Raw genomic sequence first — 21521 nt, 5'->3', positions numbered from 1 at the left:
AGCGGCCACTCTGCTAGGTTCAATTCTGGGCGGGGGTTGTGTGGTTACAGAGTGCCTATAGAAAGTTTGCTGGTAATTTTCCATCTCATGGGTTAGCAAGCGAAGGTACGGAAGCAGAAATAGCGGTTATGGTTATAATTTAGGCATCTCATCATGATCTGAGCCCAAGACAGACACTCCACCAACCAAGCCAGCCAAGTACCTCACAAGTATTTCTCAAGCATCTACTATGTGCTAGGCACTCTTCTGGGTGCCAGGAACATAGCAAAGAGCAAGGCGGTAAGGTTCCTACGCTTGAAGAGCTGACAATTGAGGGAAGACCTCAATGAGGGAGTAAATAAGATCAAAATGAATTCAATCACTTTTTAAAAGATTGTTTATTTGAGTAATTTCTATACCCAACATGGGACACAGTCTGTTTATTTAGAGACTGCGAGGGCATGTGCTGTGGGGGAGGGGGAAACAGAGGGAGAGGGAGAGAGACTCCCAAGCAGACTCCCCATTGAGCACGGAGTCTGATATAGCGCTCAATCACATGAACCTGAAATCGTGACCTGAGCTGAATCCAAGAGAGACATTTAACGGACTGACCATCCAGGTACCCACCCCACCTCCTCCCCAAACACAATCACTTTAGATATCATGATAAGTGTTAGGAGAGAAATAAACAGGGATGAAATAACAGTGTGAAAGGGAGGTCTACTCTTTTTTTTTTTTTAAAGATTTTATTTATTTGACAGACAGAGATCACAAGTAGGCAGAGAGGCAGGCAGAGAGAGAGGAGGAAGAAGGCTCCCTGCTGAGCAGAGAGCCCGATGCGGGGCTAGATCCCAGGACCCAGGGATCATGACCTGAGCCGAAGGCAGAGGCTTTAACCCACTGAGCCACCCAGGTGCCCCGGGAGGTATACTCTTAACAGGCTGGTCAGGGAGGTCTTCTCTGTGAAGGTAACATTTGAATTGAGATCTAAAAGATCTGGGGCAAGAGCATTACTAGCAAAGGAACACCGATTGCAAAGGCCCTGAGGCAGGAAAGTGCTTGGATACTGTGGCTAAGTCACAGGGAATGAGGGTATTGGGTCCATGGTCAAAGGAACAAGACTGATACAAAGCGAAGGTCAAGCAAAGCTTTATTTCGCGCCAAACATCGAGAATCAAACTGACCGGCCAGGGCCGTCTCTTGCAAAGAGACGAACTCTCTCTGCCTTACAGACTAGCTCTTAAGGGCAAAAGCCAAGTGGTTGGGCCTGGCCACACACAGGTGGCCAATGAGATTGTAACACAGAGAAAGCTGCACAGTCCTGCTAGGTCACACATAAGTGACCAAATGAATTACAATTTACCCTATAGTAGATATTTGAACTAGCCAATCAGATCACCTTGGTCAGAACTGGCACCCAAAAGGCACCCAAAGGGTGGGGCCCATACTCCTTGGTAGCTAAGGAGACAGTATGCGCCCCCCACTGATTGAATACCTCCACCTGGCCTGACCCACCCTTATATTTGGGCTTTGTTACCTGGGACTGGTTTCCGGGACTTGTTTTTAAGTAAATCCCCTTGGGGGGAGGGGGAGGGTGGCAGGGACAGTTTAAGTTTTACTGCATCAACAACAAAATCACTGTTTAGCCGGATGGCATCCCTCTGGCTAAATAGGCCCTTACAGAGGGCACAAACAATAACATAAGATTGATCGTGAAGTGCCCTTAAGTTTTAGTTTCCTTGTATTCTAACCAGGGCACAGGGGACCCGAGAGCCCTTGGCCCTGGGCAGGGGGGTGGGGGGAGGGATATGGCAGACAGATCAAGTTCAGCCACTCACCTCTGACAAAAACCCAAAGGCAGAGACACAAGTGGTGGTGAAATGAGAAAAGATTTCTGTGAACCTGACACGAGAAAGACTAGTGTGTGAAAGACGGTAACATGCTGGAACTACTTCTAGGTTTATATAGAGAAAGCGTGAGACAAAGGTTGGGTAGGTACGGGGAAGTGGGCGGTGAAGTCAGATCAGTCCTTTGAGCAATCTCTCCCATCTTGAGGGCTCAGGGCAGTCCCGGTTGCTTGAGGGGGTAGTTTTGGCTCACCCCCCCCATGATTTGCCTGCGGGGTCTTTTGTCGGAGTTAAGAGATAAGCTGGAAAGAACTTAATCCATTACAGACTGAGGTCAAAATGGAGGTAGTCCTCTTCCTTGACTACTGTCATTAATCACATTTGGCTGCTTCCAACAGTTTATAATTCTGGAGGTTAGACGTCTAGAGAGGGTTTCTCCAAACTTAAATCAAGGTGTTGGCAGGGCTGGATTCCTGTGGGCACTTCAAGAGAGAATCCATTTCCTTGCCTTTCCTGGCTTCTAAAGAGTGCCTGCATTCCTTGGCTTGTGATTCCTTCCACCTTCAAAGACATCTGGGGGACATCTCTGCCTCCCTCGTATAAAGATCCTTGTGGGGGTACCTGGGTAGCTCAGTCAGTTAAGTCTCTGCCTTTGGCTCCCATCGTGATCTGGGATTGAACACCGTGTTGCGCTCCCTGCTCAGCGGGAGCCTGCTTCTCCCTTCCCTGCTTCCCCGCTTGGGCTCTTTCTGTCACGTAAATAATATCTTGAAAAAACCCAAGAGGAGGCACCTGGGTGGCTCAGTGGGTGAAGCCTCAGCCTTCAGCTCAGGTCATGATCTCAGGGTCCTGGGATCGAGCCCCGAATCAGGCTCTCCGCTTCCCCTTCTCTTCCCCTCACTTCCCCCTTTCTCTCTGCCTGCTTGTGATCTCCCTCTTTCTGTCAAATAAATAAATAAAATCTTTAAAAATACATATTAAAACAAAAAACAAAAAACAAAAAAATCCTTGTGGTTACATCAGGCCTATTCAGGTAATCCAGGATAATTTACCCCATTTTAGTATCTTTAACTAAATCTCATCTGCAAAGTCCCTTTTGGCGCATACGATAACATATTCACAAATTTGGGGAATAGGACATGGCCATTTGTCTTACTCTGTCTGGTCTTCCATAACAAAAATACCAGACTAAAATAGAATAAAAACAAATAAAATACTATAGACTGTATGATTATCAACAACAGAAATGTATTCCTTACAGTTCTAGAGGCTGGGAAGTTCAAGTTCTACGTGCTCACAGATGGTCTGGTGAGAACTCATTTCCTGGTCCATAGAAAGCGGTCTTAGTGTCTTCACATTGGTGGAAGGGGCAAGGGAGCTCTTTGGGGTCTCTTTTTTAAAAAAAATATTTTATTTATTTATTTGACAGAGAGAGATCACAAGTAGGCAGAGAGGCAGGCAGAGAGAGAGAAAAGCAGGCTCTCCGCTCAGCAGAGAGCCCGATGCGGAACTCGATCCCAGGACTCTGGGATCATGACCTGAGCCAAAGGCAGCGGCTTAACCCACTGAGACACCCAGGCGCCCTCTTTGGGGGTCTCTTATGAGAGTGCTAATCCCATTCAGAAGGGCTCCTCCCTCATGATCTAAGACACCCCCCTCAAAGGCCCCACCTCTAAATACCATCACACTGGGCATTGGGATTTAACATGTAAATTTTGGGGAAATGAAAATATTCGGTATATGGCGAGAACTTCCAGGGAGATATTACTCTGCCTGCTACAGCCCTTTAGGTCACACTAAAAGGAGTTCAGATTTTTTTTTTTAAAGATTTTATTTTTATTTATTTGACAGACAAAGATCACTAGTAGGCAGAGAGGCAGGCAGAGAGAGAGGAGGAAGCAGGCTCCCTGGCTGAGCAGAGAGTTTGATGCGGGGCTCGATCCCAGGACCCCGGGATCATGACCTGAGCCAAAGACAGAGGCTTTAACCCACTGAGCCACCCAGGCGCCCCCAGATTTTTTTTTTTAAAGATTTTATTTATTTGACAGAGAGAGAGATCACAAGTAGGCAGAGAGGCAGGCAGAGAGAGAGGGGGAAGCAGGCTCCCTGCTGAGCAGAGAGCCCGGTATGGGGCTTGATCCCAAGACCCTGAGACCATGACCCAAGCTGAAGGCAGAGTCTTAACCCACCCCAAGGAGTTCAGATTTTATTTAAAGTGTTAAAGGGAGCACCTGGGTGGCTCAGTCACTTAAGCATCTGCCTTTGGCTCAGGTCATGATTCCAGGGTCCTGGGATCGAGCCCCACATCCTTGCTTGGTGGGGAGTCTGCTTCTCCCTCTCCCTTTCCTCCCCGCTCATGCTCTCTAATAAAATATATTTTTTTTAATTTAATTTAATTTAATTTTTTATTTTTTTTTTAAGATTTTTATTTATTTATTTGACAGACAGAGATCACAAGTAGGCAGAGAGGCAGGCAGAGAGAGAGGAGGAAGAAGGCTCCCTGCTGAGCAGAGAGCCCGACTCGGGACTCGATCCCAGGACCCTGAGATCACGACCTGAGCCGAAGGCAGCGGCTTAACCCACTGAGCCACCCAGGCGCCCCTCAGTTTTCTTTTTTTAAAGATTTTTTATTGGGACGCCTGGGTGGCTCAGTTGGTTGAGCAGCTGCCTTCGGCTCGGGTCATGATCCCAGCGTCCTGGGATCAAGTCCCGCATCGGGCTCCTTGCTCGGCAGGGAGCCTGCTTCTCCCTCTGCCATTCTGTCTGCCTGTGCTCGCTCTTCCTCTCTCTCTCTGATAAATAGATGAAATCTTAAAAAAAAAAGAAAAAAAAGATTTTTTATTTATTTATCGGAGAGAGAGAGGGAGAGAGAGCGCGAGCACAGGCAGATAGAATGGCAGGCAGAGGCAGAGGGAGAAGCAGGCTCCCTGCCGAGCAAGGAGCCCAATGTGGGACTGGATCCCAGAACGCTGGGATCATGACCTGAGCCGAAGGCAGTTGCTTAACCCACTGAGCCACCCAGGCATCCCCAGCAAAGCTCAGTTTTAATTTATTTTTATTTTTATTTTTATTTTTTTAAAGATTTTATTTATTTATTTGACAGAGATCACAAGTAGTCAGAGAGGCAGGCAGAGAGAGAGAGGAAGGGAAGCAGGCTCCCTGCTGAGCAGAGAGCCCGATGTGGGACTTGATCTCAGGACCCTGAGATCATGACCTGAGCTGAAGGCAGCGGCTCAACCCACTGAGCCACCCAGGCGCCCCCAAAAGCTCAGTTTTAAAGTAATCCTTTTCCTCTCTTCAGCATACCTCCCCTCTTCCCCTCACCACCTGAAGACAGGATGAAGCAGGTTGGCAGCACAACACGATGCCTGTGGAACCCTGCTAGATCCTGTATTTCCCCGTAAAAACCTCCAGCCCCTTCCTGGGGCTGGGGAAGGCCTTGCAATTTTTTTTTTTTTTTAAAGATTTTATTTATTTATTTGAGAGAGAGAAAATGAGCGGGTCGGGGAGGCCTTGAGGGAGAAGGACAAGTGATCTGCATTGGGTTTGATCCCAGGACCCCACACCATGACCTTGAAGTTGACCACACAACCTACCGTGCACGCAGGTGCCTTGAGGGCTTGTGGTTTTTGAAGGCCATAGTCTGCTGTGGGGCCTTCTTTGCCCCGCAAAGCAAGAAAGCTATTGTTCCTCTTTATCCCCAACTCGGTCTTCCTGTTCTGTTTGGCTCTGAATCGTGGAGCTCGATTTTTGACAACACACCTAAAATGCAATACAGCTGACCCTTGAGCTGTGTTGGTCCACTTACACTTTTTTCAATAAATACAGTACTATAGATGTATTTTTCTCTTCCTTATGATTGTATTAACATTTTATTTTCTCTAGTTTAAGATATAGTAAAAAAGGGGCGCCTGGATGCCTCAGTAGTTAAGTGTCTACCTTTTGGCTGTAGTTATGATCCCAGGGTCCTGGGATCAAGCCCCACATCCGGCTCTCTACTCAGCGAGGAGCCTGCTTCTCCCTCTCCTACTCCCCCTGCTTGTGTTCCTTCTCTCACTGTGTCTGTCAAATAAATTTTTAAAAAAATCTTTAAAAAAATACAGCCAAAAATATTTATAATACATAGGACAAAATGTGTTCATTGTTATTGGTAAGGCTTCTGGTCAACAGCAGGTTATCAGTTTATAAGTTTTTGGGGAGTCCACAGTTCTATCCAGAATTTCCACATCACCTGGGGGGGTCAAGGTACAGCTGAAGGTTCAAGGGTGTACTGTATATTAAAAATTGAAATCATCATCTCCCTTAGAAACCTGCTGTTGCTTCTTTAGTTCTAGCTCACTAGGTGGAAACTCTTAATTACCCAAGTAAGAAAACTGCACATAGCAGTGACCACATGGTCAACAGTCATAGTTTTACTGTGTACCAAGTGAAACAATGGATGTCCCAGGTAGTTGTAAGCATCAAGGAAAGGGCTATGACCCAGACTTGAAGGTCAAGTAACACAAAGGTGAGTAGACACTGATTAGACCAACCTCAAGTTGCAGCAATTCCACATCCTAAATATCTTTGAATTTGTCTGCTCAAGCCATATCTATCATGAAATCGGACTACCTCCATTTTGACCTCAGTCTGTACTTTAAGTCATTCTTTCCAGCTTATTTCTTATCTCAGGGAAAAGACCCCACAGGCAAAGCATCCCCTGAGGTGAGCCAAAACTAGCCCCTCAAGCAACAAGGACTGCCCTGAGCCAGCAAGACTGGGAGTAATTGACCCAAAGATTGATTTGACCTTCACTGCCCACCTAGGTGTACTTGACCCTTGTCCCACATTTTTTCTTCTCTTTTCTTTCTTTCTAAGATTTTATTTATTTATTTGACAGGCAGAAATCACAAGCAGGCAGAGAGCAGGTGGGCTGGGGGGGGGTGGGGGGGGAAGCAGGCTCCCTGCTGAGCAGAGAGCCCTGATGTGGGGCTCCATTCCGGGACCCTGAGATCATGACCTGAGCCAAAGGCAGAGGCTTAACCCACTGAGCCACCCAGGCGCCCCCACATTTTCTTAAACCTAGATTATCTTAAGCATTTGGGAGAGAGCCTTTGAGATGGTTCCGGTGTTGGCCTCGCTGAGATAAATTCCTTTCCTGTTTCACCACCACTCGTATCTCTGCCTTTGGATTTTTATCAGTGGTGAGTGGCTGCACCGGGTCTGTTTGGGACCCCCACAGCTGGATTACATTTCCCCAATTGAGGGCTTCATTATCGCTGCCCCCTGTTACTTAGAAGAGGGCAATAGTCTTACAAGGTTTCTTTGTTTTTGACCTTGACCCAGACTGAGGAAGCTATACAAAATGCAAATCTCCAGTGTGTCTCACCAGTTTTAAACTTTTCAAGGAATCTCTCAGATAATGGCAAGCCTGCTTCTCATGGCTTACCTCTCACCTCCCTGTCTCCGAATTTGTTTTCTTTTTTAAAAGATTTTTATTTATTTTATTTGACAGAGAGATCACAAGTAGGCAGAGAGGCAGGCAGAGACAGAGGGGGAAGCAGGCTCCCTGCTGAGCAGAGAGCCCGATGCGGGGCTTGATCCCAGGACACTGAGATCATGACCTGAGCCGAAGGAGAGGCTTAATCCACTGAGCCACCCAGGCGCCCCCCGAATTTGTTTTCTGACACCAAAAAGTTTCTCTCTGATGTGTCTTTGCTCCTTGCGGTTCCCTTTGTCTGAAATGGTGCCTTTTTTTTTCTCCTGGCTAAGTTTTACTCATCTTTTAAAGATGTGCTTAGAAATAATCTCTTCTGGTAAGCCTTTTACCAAGTACTGCAAACCTTCCAAGGCTGCGAAGGGCAGCTCTGTGTTTCTACGGCGCTCCCCTCACCCACGCCCAATGGCGGGGACCACGTCTTATCTTCGTCATGCTTTCAGCAAATATTTGTCTAATGGCTAGCACACTTGAAGCGTCAAGTCCAAGGTTACCCAGCTGGTAAACTGCTGTGTCAGAAATTAGTGCTTAGACCCCTGGAGGGCTCTCATTCAAATGTAAAGCCCTCAAAAATCTTCCCTCTAGCAGTGCTCTTAACAGTTTACAAAACATTTCTATCAGGCTAGTCTTTATATCCTGAGGCAGGACTTGTAAAAAAGGTAATGTTTCTAAACCCGGGAGCTAAAGACGAGCTTCAGCAAAGCACTAAGGAGTCTTCAAAAGGAGGTAACAGCAGTGAGGAGGGTCAGCCAGCTGCAGTGAAGACCCTCCCAGCCCGAGAAACCCCACCCAAGATCCCCTCCCCTCCACCTCGAGGACTACAAATCCCAGCATGCATAGCATCCAGTGAGTGACAGCACGGAAGCACGCCGGGACACGTAGTCCAGTTGTAGTTCAGGAAAAGCCCAGAACGTCCCGTGACGTCAGGAGGGCTCGGGAAAGGAATCGGAACCGGCCCAGGTTCAAGTTTAATCATCCTCTAGAGAGCCGACCCTGGTTTTTTTGGTGACCCGGTTTCAGGTCCTACCCCGCAGTCCAGCGACCCTATGGTGTGCGTTGAACTAGCTTCTCGCGTGACTCCTTCAAGGTTAAAGGGGAAGTAGCACAGAGCAAGAATAGGTAGCCTTCTGCCCTCGAGGCGCCGGCTTGTTAGGGTAGTGGTATGCAGGACGCTAGCCTAGCTAGGAACTGAGACGCTGCTTGCCCAGAAGCGCCGGTGAGGACGTGGCAACACTACCCCGAACAGCTGCTTCCCTTTCCTCCGCCCGTCGGGCTAGAGGCGCGGGAGGCGCAAAGGTTGCTGGGAACGCGCATGCGCCCACAGCGACGGGGAGTACACCTCCAACGTCTGCGGACGCGGGGGGTGTCGGGTGTCGGCGGCGGCGCTTTGCGGCCGGTCGTGCGGGTCGGGCGCGGGCGGGCGGGCGCGGCGGCAGTGGCGCGCACAGGTGATTGACTGGCCAGCTGGCTGAGGAATCGCCTGGTCCCCATTGCTGGCAGGTGGCGGAGCCCATTTGGGCGGCGGCAGCAGCAGGAGCGGCAGCAGCTACGGCCCGGCTCGGGAGGCGTTTTTCGGGCCAAGGCTATGGCCCCGCGGCTGCAGCTGGAGAAGGCGGCCTGGCGCTGGGCGGAGACGGTGCGGCCCGAGGAGGTGTCGCAGGAGCACATCGAGACCGCCTACCGCATCTGGCTGGAGCCCTGCATCCGCGGCGTGTGCAGGTGAGGCCCGCACACCGGGCCTTGCGGCCCCCCCCCCCGCCCTCGTTTCGGACCTTGGAAAAGCGGACCAGGGGCCGGGGGTCATGTTGGGGGAAGGAGGACGGCAGCCAGCTGTGTGCATCTAGCAGGCGCGGAGAGGAGCAAGGTGGAGGCTTCCTCCTTAGCGCGTCTGGGCGACCTGAGCAACGTAGCCATCCCAGGCTCGCTGCGCGGAGGTGATGCTGCTGAAAGCCCTTTAGAAAAAGGTTCTGGGTTCTTATCTAAAAGATGGCGGTGGAAATGGTTGAAGGCAGGAGCTGAGAGTTTAGCAAACGTTGTTGGTTGTATCTTGGCCACCGCTCGGCTTTTTCTGTTGCAGAAAGGGAACTTCGTCGAAGTGAGTTTCATCACAGTACCATTTATTACTGTTGACGGTGAAGGCTTGGTCATCTTCATATTAGTTTTGGATAGGGCAGATTTAGAAAAACGTGTGGTTAGCTTACCTCGTTGGTATACTTCACCTCCAGTTGACCTCCCGTCTCTTGTTAATCTGATTTAGGCTTTTTTGGGGGATGGGGGTCGTCACTTTACCAGGTACGAAGTTTGAGCTGTGTAAGTTCTGTCCGTCACATCCGCTTAGTCCTTGAACCTTGCCTTTCCTTTTAGTTCTAATTCTTAGGCATTGTTCCTGTCTCTTCTGTTTTTCCACCTTTTAACGCGGGAACTATAGTTTTTTGTTCCGGAATGTTGTTGAATTGACTTAGCCACGCCGGGCATGCTCAGTAGCCATACTTCAGCCGGCATTTAGTAAAGGCTTTCTGCAGTTTTTATACTCCGCGGCGGGATCCGGAAGAAATGGAAGTCAAGGTCTCCGCTTCGGAATTAAAGTCAAGTTTCAGAAGTGATTCAAGTTAGGGAGCTTCCATAAAGCAGACGAATAATTCCAGGCTCTGGGTGTCTAGCTCCACAAGGAGGGCACATCTGACTCCCGACGTAAGTACTGGAATGACAGGGTCTGTGTATAATGGAATTTATTAAGCTTCAGTTAGTCTCTCAACGTAATCAGATTCCACAGTAAACCCCCCCCCCAAAAAAAATACTTTCACTGTTCTAATTCTGATTTTAACACAAGTAAAGGAGTAGAAATTTGCTGGGATCGCTGTAAGGGTAATGTCATAGGAGTTTTAAGTTGCAGTTGCAATGTTTGTATCCAAGCAGGGTTGTTGTTGGTTTGTTTTGTTTTGTTTTGTTTTTGTTTTTTGGGTGTTTTTTTTTTTTTTTGCATTGGGGTATAAGTCACATATTTTCTGATTCACCCGTTTAAAATGTACTGTCCAGTGTTTTTTGTTTGTGTGTTCACAGGGTTGTTCAGCTATCACCACGATCTGATTTTAGAACCTTTTTTGCCCCTCCCTCCCACACTCTTTAGCCATTAGATTGGCACTCGGTCCTCCCCTGTACACCAGCGCCCCAAGCTCCAAGCAACCCGCTGATCAACTTTCTGCCTCCTAATTTGCCTATCTTGGACATTTCATGTAAATAGAATCTTAAAACAGGTGGATTTTTGTGACTTTTTTTTTCACTTAATGTAATGTTTTCAAGGGTCATCTGTGTGGTAGCACATGTTGGTATTTAGTTTCATATTTAAAAGTTTGTAAAACACGCAACAAAATTTATTAATTTTTAAAAAGATTTATTAATTTGACAGAGAGCACAAGTAGGCAGAGAGGCATGCAGAGAGAGAGGGAAGCAGGCTCCCTGCTGAGCAGAGAGCTCCATACTGGGTTTGATCCCGGGACCCCAGAACATGACCTAAAAGCAGAAGCTTAACCCATGAGCCACACAGGTGCTCCCCAAATTTACTATTTTATACAGTTAAGTGACATAAAGTATTTTTGTAACTGGTACGCCATCACCATTGTCTGGTTGTAGGGCTTTTCCATCACCTTAAAAGAGACTCCATATCCATTAAACAGTCACTTCCCATTTTCCCCTCGAGCAACCACTGCTCTTTCTGACTCTGTGGTTTTCTCTTTTCTTAATATTTCCTATGAATGGAATCCTACAGTGTATAGCCTTTTTTGTCTGGCTTTCACATAACATGTTTTCCATGTTGTAGCATTGATCTGTACTTTATTCCTTTTTGTGGCTGAGTAATAGTCCATTGTTTGGATATATACCATATTTTGTTTATTTGTTCATCAGTTGATGGACTTAAAAATCCCCCCCCCAACTTTACCAAGGAATACCTGAAAAATAGAATTGCCTATATTTAAAGTGTACAACTTGATTTGATATATGTACACGTGGTAGAAAGAGTACTATGAGCAAGGTAGATTTTTGTTTTTGTTTTTAAGAATTTATTCAGGTACTTGACAGAGAGTAAGAGGGATAGAGCATAAGCAGGGGCAGTGCAGAGGGAGAGGGAGAAGCAGGCTCCCCACTGAGCAGGGGGCCGGCTGTGGGGCTCCATCCCAGGACGCTGGCCAAACCAAAGGCACGTGCTCAACCTACGGAACCACCCAGGTGCTCTTGAGTTCAAGGTAGTTAAACACATCTGTCACCTCACATAGTTAACTTGATGAGCATTTTGTTCTACCTAGTTTTTGGCAGTTGTGCTTGCTATGAACATTTGGTGCAAGTTTTTGTTAGAATACATGTTTTCAGTTCTTTTCGGTGTCTACCTAGGAATGAAATTGCTGGGTCACGGTAATTATGTTTAACTGAGGCGCTGCCACACTGGTTTCTGGTGCTGCTGTGCCGTTCATTTTACATTCCCACCGGGAGCGTGAGGGTTTCAATTTCCATCCTTGCCAACACATGCTACTTTCCGTTTGTTTGCCATGCTAGTGAATTTGAAGTGGCATCTTATTATGAGTTTGGTTTGAATTTTCCTAACGACTAATGAGTTGGATATCTTTTTGTGTCTTTTGATCATTTCTCATTTTTTTTTAATTGCCAAGTAATATTGCGTTTTATGTATGTACTTCCCACATTTATATACCCATTCATCAGTTGATGGGCATTGGGTTGTTTCCACTTTTTTGCTACTGTGAATAATGTAGTCAAGAATATTTGTGTAGGGGTTTTTGTGTGGATGTATTCATTTATTTTGGGTATATCTATAGGAGTGAAATTGCTGGGTCATAAAACTGTGGTTAACATTTTGAGGAACTAACCAACTGTTTTCCAAACTGGCTGTGCTGTTTTACCTACAGTGTATGAAGATTCCAGTTTCTCCCCATCCTTGCTCTTGTTTTGTTTTTTATTTTTTTTCTTAGAGCCATGCTAGTGGGTATAAGTGGTATCTCATTGTGGTTTTTTTTTTTTTTCTTTTATAGTTTATTTATTTATTTGAGAGAGGGAGAAAATGAGAAAGCGGGAGCATGAGAGGAGGGCGGGTTGGAGGGAGAAGCAGACTCCTGGGGAGTCTGATGAGGGACTCCATCCCGGAATTTAAGGAGCATGACCTGAGCTGAAGGCAGTCGCTCAAACAACTGAGCCACTCAGGTGCCCCCTCATTGTGGTTTTGATTTGCATTTCCCTGCTGACTCAAGTTCAGCATCTTTCCTGTGCTTCTTGGCCTTTTGTGTATTTTTGGAGAACTGTCTGTTAAAGTCCTTTGCCCATTTTAAAGTAGGGTTGTTTTTGTATTATTGAGTTCTAAGAGTTCTTTATATATTGGATACAAATTCCTTATATTAGTAAATAGTCTCATTTCTTTGGATTGTGCTTTCATATTTTTGTTGGTACTGTTTGTAGTGGAAAAGCTTTTAATTTTGATGTAGTCCCAACTTTGTTTGCTTGGTTGGTTGCTTGTGCTTTTGAGACCGTGCATAATCTGAGGTCCCAGCAAATTTTATCTGTATGCCTTTTTTCTTTCTTTCTTTCTTTGACAGGCAAAGATCACAAGTAGGCAAAAAGGCAGGCAGAGAGACAGAGGAGGAAGCAGGCTCCCAGCCCAGTAGAGAGCCCGTTGCGGGGCTCGATCCCAGGATCCTGGGATCATGACCTGAGCCAGAGGCAGAGGCTTTAACCCACTGAGCCACCCAGGTGCCCCTGTATGCCTTTTTTCAATCCACTTTTTTATGCTTTACATACACAACTATTCTGAGATTCCAGAGCTGAAGAGGTGTTTAGTTCTTCTCAAAAAGTAAATGACTCAAGAATATTTACATTTCTGAAACTGTTTAGTAAAATCATGGTGAAAGCAACCTGTATTAAATCGTATACCCACAGAGTTCTACAAATATTATGTATCTTAATTCTTTTTTTTTTTTAAAGATTTTATTTATTTATTTGACAGGCAGAGATCACAAGTAGGCAGAGAGGCAGGCAGAGAGAGAGAGAGAGAGGAAAGTAAGCTCTCCGCTGAGCAGAGAGCCCGATGCGGGACTCGATCCCAGGACTCTGGGATCATGACCTGAGCCGAAGGCAGCGGCTTAACCCACTGAGCCACCCAGGCGCCCGTATCTTAATTCTTTTTTTTTTGTTTTTTTTTTTAAAGATTTTATTTATTTATTTGACATAGAGAGACAGTGAGAGAGAGCATGAGCGAGGAGAAGGTCAGAGGGAGAAGCAGACTCCCCGTGGAGCTGGGAGCCTGATGCGGGACTCGATCCCAGGACTCCGGGATCATGACCTGAGCCGAAGGCAGTCGTCCAACCAACTGAGCCACCCAGGCGTCCCCGGTATCTTAATTCTTAAAAAAGTTTTTGCTTAACAATGAGGGTAACAGTTAAGTAAGTTCCTTGGAGTAAATTGGTTGGAAAGAGATGTGCATTTTTCATATGGATCCATGTTTCTGAATTACAGATCAGAATGATGGCTCCACTTTACGGTTCTACTGTGTAAGAATGTCTTGTTTCCTCATACCACCGCCAACACAATATGGGGGGTGGTGAGGCATAGGGAGAGAGAATTTTTCTTTTCTTTTCTTTTTTTTTAAAAGATTTTATTTATCAGAGAGAGCTCTTGAGCATGAGCACAAGTGGGGGGAGCAGCAGGCAGAGGGAGAAGCAGGCTCCCCGCTGAGCAAGGAGCCTGTTGCAGGGCTCTATCTCAGGACTCTAGAGATCATGACCTGAGCTGAGCTGAAATCGAGTCTCAGTCTTGACTGAGTGACCCACCCAGGTGCCCCTTAATCATGCTTTTTGACCAGCTAGGTCTCATATGTTAATTTGTTTCTTTTTGTGATAGTTAAAATTTTGATAGGAAAATTTCAGTCTAGACTAACTTCTACCCCTGTATATAGGAGTAAGATGTCTATTTTGTTCTCATTAGAGAAACAGTACCAATGACTTATGAAATTAGAGCATTGCAGAAATGAAAATGCATTCTGGAAAGTTACTATGATGCCCATTGACTTCTCATAGCTCTAGTCCAAAACCTTTGTGAGGGCTGCGGGGCCTCACTCTGAAGCTTTCTTCATCCAGCTGTTTTTTTAAAAATTCTCCTTTATTTACTTATTTATTAAAGATTATTTATTTGTTTGGCAGAGAGCACAAGTAGGTAGGTAGACAGGCAGAGGGAGAGGGAGAAGCATGCTCCCTGTGGAGCAGGGAGCCTGATGTGGGGCTGGATCCTAGGACTCTGGGATCACGACCTGAGCTGAAGGCAGATGCTTAAAGACTGAGCCACCCAAGCTGTTCTTCATTGATGGCTCCTTTTTCAGTTGGCTTATGCTTCCTCACTTTAGCAGTATTGGTCCCTTGTGCTTTGCTAACTTTCCCTGACCCTCAGTGCAAGTTAGGGGACCCACTTTTTAATTAAAAAAAAAAAAAAAAAATTTTTTTTTCCAAAGATTGATTTATTTGAGAGTGTCCTGCATGCAGAGGGAGGGGCAGAGGAAGAGGGAGAACCTCCGACTCCCGTAGTGTGAGAACCTGATGCCTCCCCCCCCCTCGCTGTTTGGGGTCTCCATCTCACAACCCTCAGATCAAGACCTGAGCCCAAACCAAGAGTCATTAGCTCAACTGGTTGAGCCACCTGGGTGCCCCTTAATGCAAATTTTAAACATAGATAGTAAGCAGAGAGGAGGATGGTATCATAAATCGCCCCCTTACCCAGCTTTAATGGTTGTTGACCGATGAGCAATCTCTTGTTTTATTTGCATTGCATGTTCTTTTATTACATAACACAAATTTAATATAAAATTTTAGATTTTATGCATCTTACTGGTTTAAATAGGAGTTTTGTGTTCCATGAAACTTGGATCCTTATCTGTTCTGGTTCATGGTTAAGTATTTTTTTGCTGCCAAGCATTTTAACACTTAGAGAATACTTTGTCCTTAATTTTTGTGCAAAGTCAAAGCCCCTCAATCTCAGGCAAACTAACCATTGTTAAAATAGTATATTGTTGGGGCACTTGGGTGGCTCAGTGGGTTAAGCTGCCGGCTTAACCCACTGCCTTAGGCTCCGGTCATGATCTCAGGGTTCTGGCTTCGGGCTCTCTGCACTGTAGGGAGCCTGCTTCCCCCTCCCTCTCTCTGCCTGCCTCTCTGCCTACTTGTGATTTCTGTCTTCTGTCTGTCAAATAAATAAATAAAAACTTAAAGTATATATATATTTTCCCTTTCTGTGTCTTTTAAATTCAAATATTTGAGTGTCTGCTGTATATCTTACTGGAGTAAATATTCATTCTTTTATTCAACAGATAATTTTGGCACCTACTGTAGACTTGGTGTAGTATTCTAGAATGGCTCTGAGATAACCGCCCAGAAGATGAGGTTCCTTCCTTCATGTGCCATGTATTTTACAGATAAGGCAGAGTAGAATCAGTGTAATTGTTATTTTAGAAAAAAGGGGAGAAATGTCACACTACATACTTTCTGTAATTTGTATTTTTTTTTAAGATTTTATTTATTTATTTGACAGAGAGAGAGATCACAAGTAGGCAGAGAGGCAGGCAGAGAGAGAGGAGGAAGCAGGCTCCCCACTGAGCAGAGAGCCCGATGCGGGGCTCGATCCCAGGACCCTGAGATCATGACCTGAGCCGAAGGCAGAGGCTTAACCCACTGAGCCACCCAGGCGCCCCTACCTTACTCTTTTAATAGGCATGTAATATTTCATTGTGTGGAGGCTGATGTGTTAACTGTTCGGCAGTTCCCTGCTGGGGAACCTCCGGGTTCTCAGTTTTTGATACCATACAGATATGCTTCTGTGAACATCCCTCTTGTATGTATCTTGGTTGAGTGAATGTTTTCACTTAGGTTGAGAAAAGATAAGAAATGAGGAAGATGCGAAAAGATGAGAATGGATGTGAAAGAGAAAAAGGGCATGATGACCATTTAAAATTTTGATAGGTGGTAAAGGGTCGTACTGTTGAACACTGCATTCTAGAGTCACCCTATTTCCCACCTTCCCACCCCAGACATTCTTATTTCAAACATCTACTTTAATAGTTAAAGCGTGTTATTTTCCTATGCCTTTTTTTTTTTTTTTGCTATTACCATAGAGCTACTTTTTATATGTGTTGGCCATTTGTATTTCTACTGTGAATTGTGTGTCCTTGATTGTTGATCATTTTCTTACTGATTTTCAAGAACTTTTTGTATACTTCTGCTGAAGATCCTTTTTCCTATTTTTTTTTTTTTTTTTTTTTTGACTTTGGTGTTTGTTTTTTGTTTTTTTCCTTTTGGTACATTAAGGATTATTTATTTATTTATTTATTTGACAGAGGGCGGGGGAAACAAGCAGGGGGAGTGGGAGAGGGAGAAGCAGGCACCTCGATGAGTAGGCAGCCCTATGTGGGCTCTATTCCAGGACCCTGGGATCATGACCTGAGCTGAAGGCAGACGCTTAACGACTGAGCCACCCAGGTGCCCCTCCTTTTGGTACATTAAAATTCATTTTTATGTGGTCAAATTTGTCAGTATCTTTCTTTATGGTTTCAGGATTTCCCGATTCCAAGATTGTAGAAATGTTCACACATATTTTTAGTGTTGATGGTTTCATTTTATGTATCAAATCTTTGTCCTTTACAGTTTAATTTGATTTAGAGAATGAGATTGGAATCCAGCTTTATTTGACTTTTTAGCCAAATGGCTACTCAATTTTCTTAAACCATATATTGAATAATCTAGTCATCCCTCACTAGTTAAAAGGCCACTTTTATTATATGACAAATTATTATATGTACTTGGGTTTATTTCTTTTATTTATTTCTACTTTATTTCCCTTATTAATTTGATTCATCTCTGTATTATGACCACAGTTCCAATTACTTAATACTTTAAAAAATACCTGATAAGGTTAGACCCTTCTTAATTCCTCATAGTTTTTCTAGTGTTCCTTTTTTTTTTTTTTAAGATTTTATTTATTTATTTGACACAGAGAGAGAAAGAGAGAGAGAGAGAACACAAGCAAGGGGAGCAGCAGGCAGAGAGGGAGAGGCAGGCTCCCCGCTGAGTAGAGAGCCCAATGTGGGGCTCCATCCCAGAACCCTGAGATCATGACCTGAGCCCAAGGCAGAGGCTTAACCCCCACTGAGCCACCCAAGCACCCCTCTAGTGTTCTTATTTAACTAAAATTTATTTTTTTACCTACAGAAAAGTATACCAATCATAAACATTACACAGGGAAAATTATCACAAGGGAACATAACTATGTATCTACCACCAAGATTAAAATGTTGCTAACATCCCTGAAGACACCCATCTTTCCTTTACTGCCTCTTACTGGTCATTAACATCCTCCTCCTCAAAAGTAACCACTACCCTTACTTTGGACACCACAGATTATTTTGCCTATTTTGAACTTTGTATACAATTAATTATACATTGTAGTTCATTCTGGCTTCATTTGCTCTCACAGTGTGGTTTGTCTACATTGTGGGTAGCAGTAGTGGGTTCATTTTTAAGGCTGTGCAGTATTCTGTTGTGTTACAGTGTAACTTGATCCTTTCTGGTGGTGACAGTCTTTTGGAATTTTTCCAGATTTTGGCTGTTATATCGGAATAAAGTTGTGATAAGCATTCTTGTATGTATCTTTTGATAACATAACATACACTTTCCCCCCATATATATACATTTTTGATAAAAGAGGACTTGCTGGGTCATCAATGTTTATTTAGCTTATTAGATAATGACAGACTGTTTTCCAAAATGATTATATCACATTATACTCTCCTGAGTACTGTGTGAGAGAGTTCATTTTCTACATATCCTCACCATAATCTGTTTAATTTTAGCCATTATGATGGATGTGTCATGGTTATCTCCTTATGGTTGAATTTGCATTTCTCAGTTGACCAATGAAATTGACCTTTTCATATTCTACTATTTACATATCCTCCAGTGGGGTGCTTGTTTAAGCCTTGTTTTTGTTTTGTTTTGTTTTTTTTATTTTTTATTTATTTATTTTTTAAAAAAGATTTTATTTATTTATTTGACAGAGAGAGATCACAAGCAGGCAGAGAGGCAGGCAGAGAGAGAGAGGGGGAAGCAGGCTCCCCGCTGAGCAGAGAGCCCGATGTGGGACTCGATCCCAGGACCCTGAGATCATGACCCGAGCCGAAGGCAGCGGCCCAACCCACTGAGCCACCCAGGCGCCCTAAGCCTTGTTTTTTAAGCCTCGTTGAAATTTTTTTTTTTTGCCTCGTTGAAATTTTAAAAAAAATTTTAATTTTTATTTATTTATTATTATTTTTTAAAGATTTTATTTATTTATTTGACAGACAGATATCACAAGTAGGTAGAGAGAGGGAGGCAGAGTCCCTGCTAAGCAGACAGCTCGACATGGGTCTTGATCCTAGGACCCCCGGATCATGACCTGAGCTGAAGGCAGAGGCTTTGACGCACTGGGCCACCCAGGCGCCCCTTAAATTTCTTTTTTAAAGATTTTTAAGTAATCTGGGGCGCCTGGGTGGCTCAGTGGTTTAGGCCTCTGCCTTCAGCTCAGGTCATGATCTCAGGGTCCTGGGATCCAGCCCCACATCGGGCTTTCTGCTCAGCGGGGAGCCTTCTTCCCCCTCTCTCTCTGCCTGCCTCTCTGCCTACTTGTGATCTCTGTCTGTCTATCAAATAAATAAATAAATATCTTAAAAAAAAAAAAAAAAGAAACTGTTTAAAGATTTTTAAGTAATCTCTACACCCAGCATAGGGCTCAACTTAGAAACCTGATCAAAAGTCTTGCTGCACTGACTGAGCCAACCAGGAGTCCCGCCTTATTCTCTTAACAGCATCTTTTGATGAACAGGAGTATTAATTTCTGAATAGTCCAGTTTAGCAATATTTTCTTTATTATTATTGCTTTTTGCATGTATTCTGTTTAAGAAATCGTCACCTTCCCCCAGGTCCTAAAGATATCCTCTATTATCCTCTACAAAGCTGTATTGTATTGTCTTTCAGAAGGAGATATGTAGTCCACAGTCCACTTGGAATTGACTAATTTTATTCTTGTCATTTGGGAAGTAGGATCCTGGAAGAATTTAAGGATTTCTTTCTCACTGTGACCTTATCAGTGTAAGATGAGTGTTGAATGACTCCTAGTGGTAAAGATCTTTGATGATAGAAAAAGCAGTGATTCCAAGGGAAAGTGAGGACATACATAGGGGAAAAAAAAAAAAAAAATTAACCAAATGAGACTTTTGAGAATTTTCTGTACTTCATTTATTTCTCTTAGCTTCCAAGGTAATGATCTGATTATTAAGAAAAAGTTATTATATTTGGGACAGTCTTAACAAAGAATTGGAATAGAAGAAAAAACTCTTTTGATCTAAAATTCTTTTGTTTTCTGTGTAATATTACAAAAATTCATTTAACTTTTTTTTGTAAAACTAATTGAAATATAGAGTCAAGGATGGCACAGGGTGCTTTTCTTGTGGCTTTATTATACATTCACTGATGTGCACTTCAATTTGAGAAGTACAGATAAGCTAAAATGAAATATAGTTGCATTGGGCTTCTAAGGAATTTGAGCTTACTGCTGACTTGAACTCCTCTCAAATAAAAGCTACCACCCAGAGAACAAGATTGTAATATTTTCATAAAATTCCTTTTGATTTTCCTGCATATATGTAAAAACAATGCCATATTGTTATGCATATTTTGAAAAGGTACTTTGTACCTTAATACTAAGAATGTGTTCCCAGAGTATTACAGACTTTATAAAAGTACTAATTTCTAGTCATTGCATATATTTCATTTTACATGGCCCAAAATTTAGCCATTTTCCTCCTGAGCATTTGCCTGCCCCCCTTTTTCTCTCTGCCCTTCTTTAGTTAGCTCTTTCTGAGCATCCTTGTAAGTAAAGTGTCTGCTTTGTTTACTTTCTTTTTTTTAAAAGATTTTATTTATTTATTTGACAGAGAGACATCACAAGTAGGCAGAGAGGCAGGCAGAGAGAGAGAGAGGAGGAGGAAGCAGGCTCCCCGCCGAGCAGAGAGCCCGATGTGGGACTCAATCCTGGGCTGCGAGATCATGACCTGAGCCGAAGGCAGCGGCTTAACCCACTGAGCCACCCAGGTGCCCCGGTATATGAGTATATTTAATTGTTTTTTTTTTTTTTTTTAAACATGAAGCATTTTATTGTATTCTGCTGCCAGTGTGTATAAAATAATTTTCCGAAGATTCAGAGAGGTAGAGATTAAAGACTGGCATATATGTGCATATATATATGGCAAGTGTTACAAAGATTAGCTTTTTAAATAATTTTTTTAAAGGGGAAGATGCCACTGGGTGTGGTACATAAACCATGAATTCTGGAACACTGAAAAGAAATAAAGGGGAAGATGCTTTAATATTTTGAAAGATTTTCTTTATTTATCAAGAGAGGGAGAGAGAGAAGCAGGCTCCCTGCTGAGCAAGGAGCCCCACGTGGAACCCAATCCCAGGACCCTGGGACCATGACCTAAGCTGAAGGCAGATGCTTAACGGATGGAGCCACCCAGGCACCCTTGACAGTGTTTTAATAGTTAATTTGCTTTGGGGATATTTTTTGTACCTACTCTGAGATGGAAAACTTTGGATGCAAATGCTTATTTATTTAATTTTTAGAGGTTTTATTTATTTATCAGAGAGAGCACACAAGCAGGGGAAGCGGCAAAGTGGCAGGCAGAGGAAGCAGCAGGCTCCCCGCCGAGCAAGGAGCCCCATGTGGGACTTGATCCCTGGCAGATGCTTAACTGCAGGTTAAGCCACCAGGTGTCCTGAAAGTGCGTTTTTTTAAATACTGCCAAATGTTTTTTTTTTGTTTTTTTTTTTTTTAGATTATTTATTTATTTATTTGACAGAGATCACAAGTAGGCAGAGAGGCAGGCAGAGAGAGAGGAGGAAGCAGGCTCTTGCTGAGCAGAGAGCCTATGCGGGGCTCATAACCAGGACCCTGGGATCATGACCTGAATTGAAGACAGAGGCTTTATTTTTTTTTTTAAGATTTTATTTATTTATTTATTTGACAGACAGAGATCACAAGTAGGCAGAGAGGCAGGCAGAGAGAGAGAGGAGGAAGCAGGCTCCCCGCTGAGCAGAGAGCCGGATGTGGGGCTCGATCCCAGGACTCTGAGATCATGACCTGAGCTG

The 21521-nt window shown here is 44.1% G+C and overlaps 1 protein-coding gene across 5 annotated transcripts in view; it reads left to right on the top strand.

Moving 5' to 3' along the window:
* Positions 1–8740: 8740 nt before the first annotated feature.
* The window catches only part of USP48 (ubiquitin specific peptidase 48), a 91574-nt gene continuing 78793 nt past the window's right edge, over positions 8741–21521 (top strand). For 4 of the 5 annotated variants that reach the window (XM_044237386.1, XM_044237384.1, XM_044237385.1 and 1 more), the window contains exon 1: positions 8745–9021. In XM_044237386.1, coding sequence (XP_044093321.1) covers positions 8888–9021 — 134 coding nt within the window. In that variant the 5' untranslated portion in view covers positions 8745–8887. Of the gene's footprint in view, positions 9022–21521 lie in introns of all 5 variants that reach the window. The other variant, XR_006383127.1, reaches the window with a different exon arrangement.

Source organism: Neovison vison, chromosome 2 (genome assembly GCF_020171115.1).
Source record: "Neovison vison isolate M4711 chromosome 2, ASM_NN_V1, whole genome shotgun sequence".
Classification (NCBI taxonomy): Eukaryota; Metazoa; Chordata; class Mammalia; order Carnivora; family Mustelidae; genus Neogale; species Neogale vison.
Note: the sequence above shows the minus strand (reverse complement) of the source record. Positions and strands in the feature narration are given on the sequence as shown.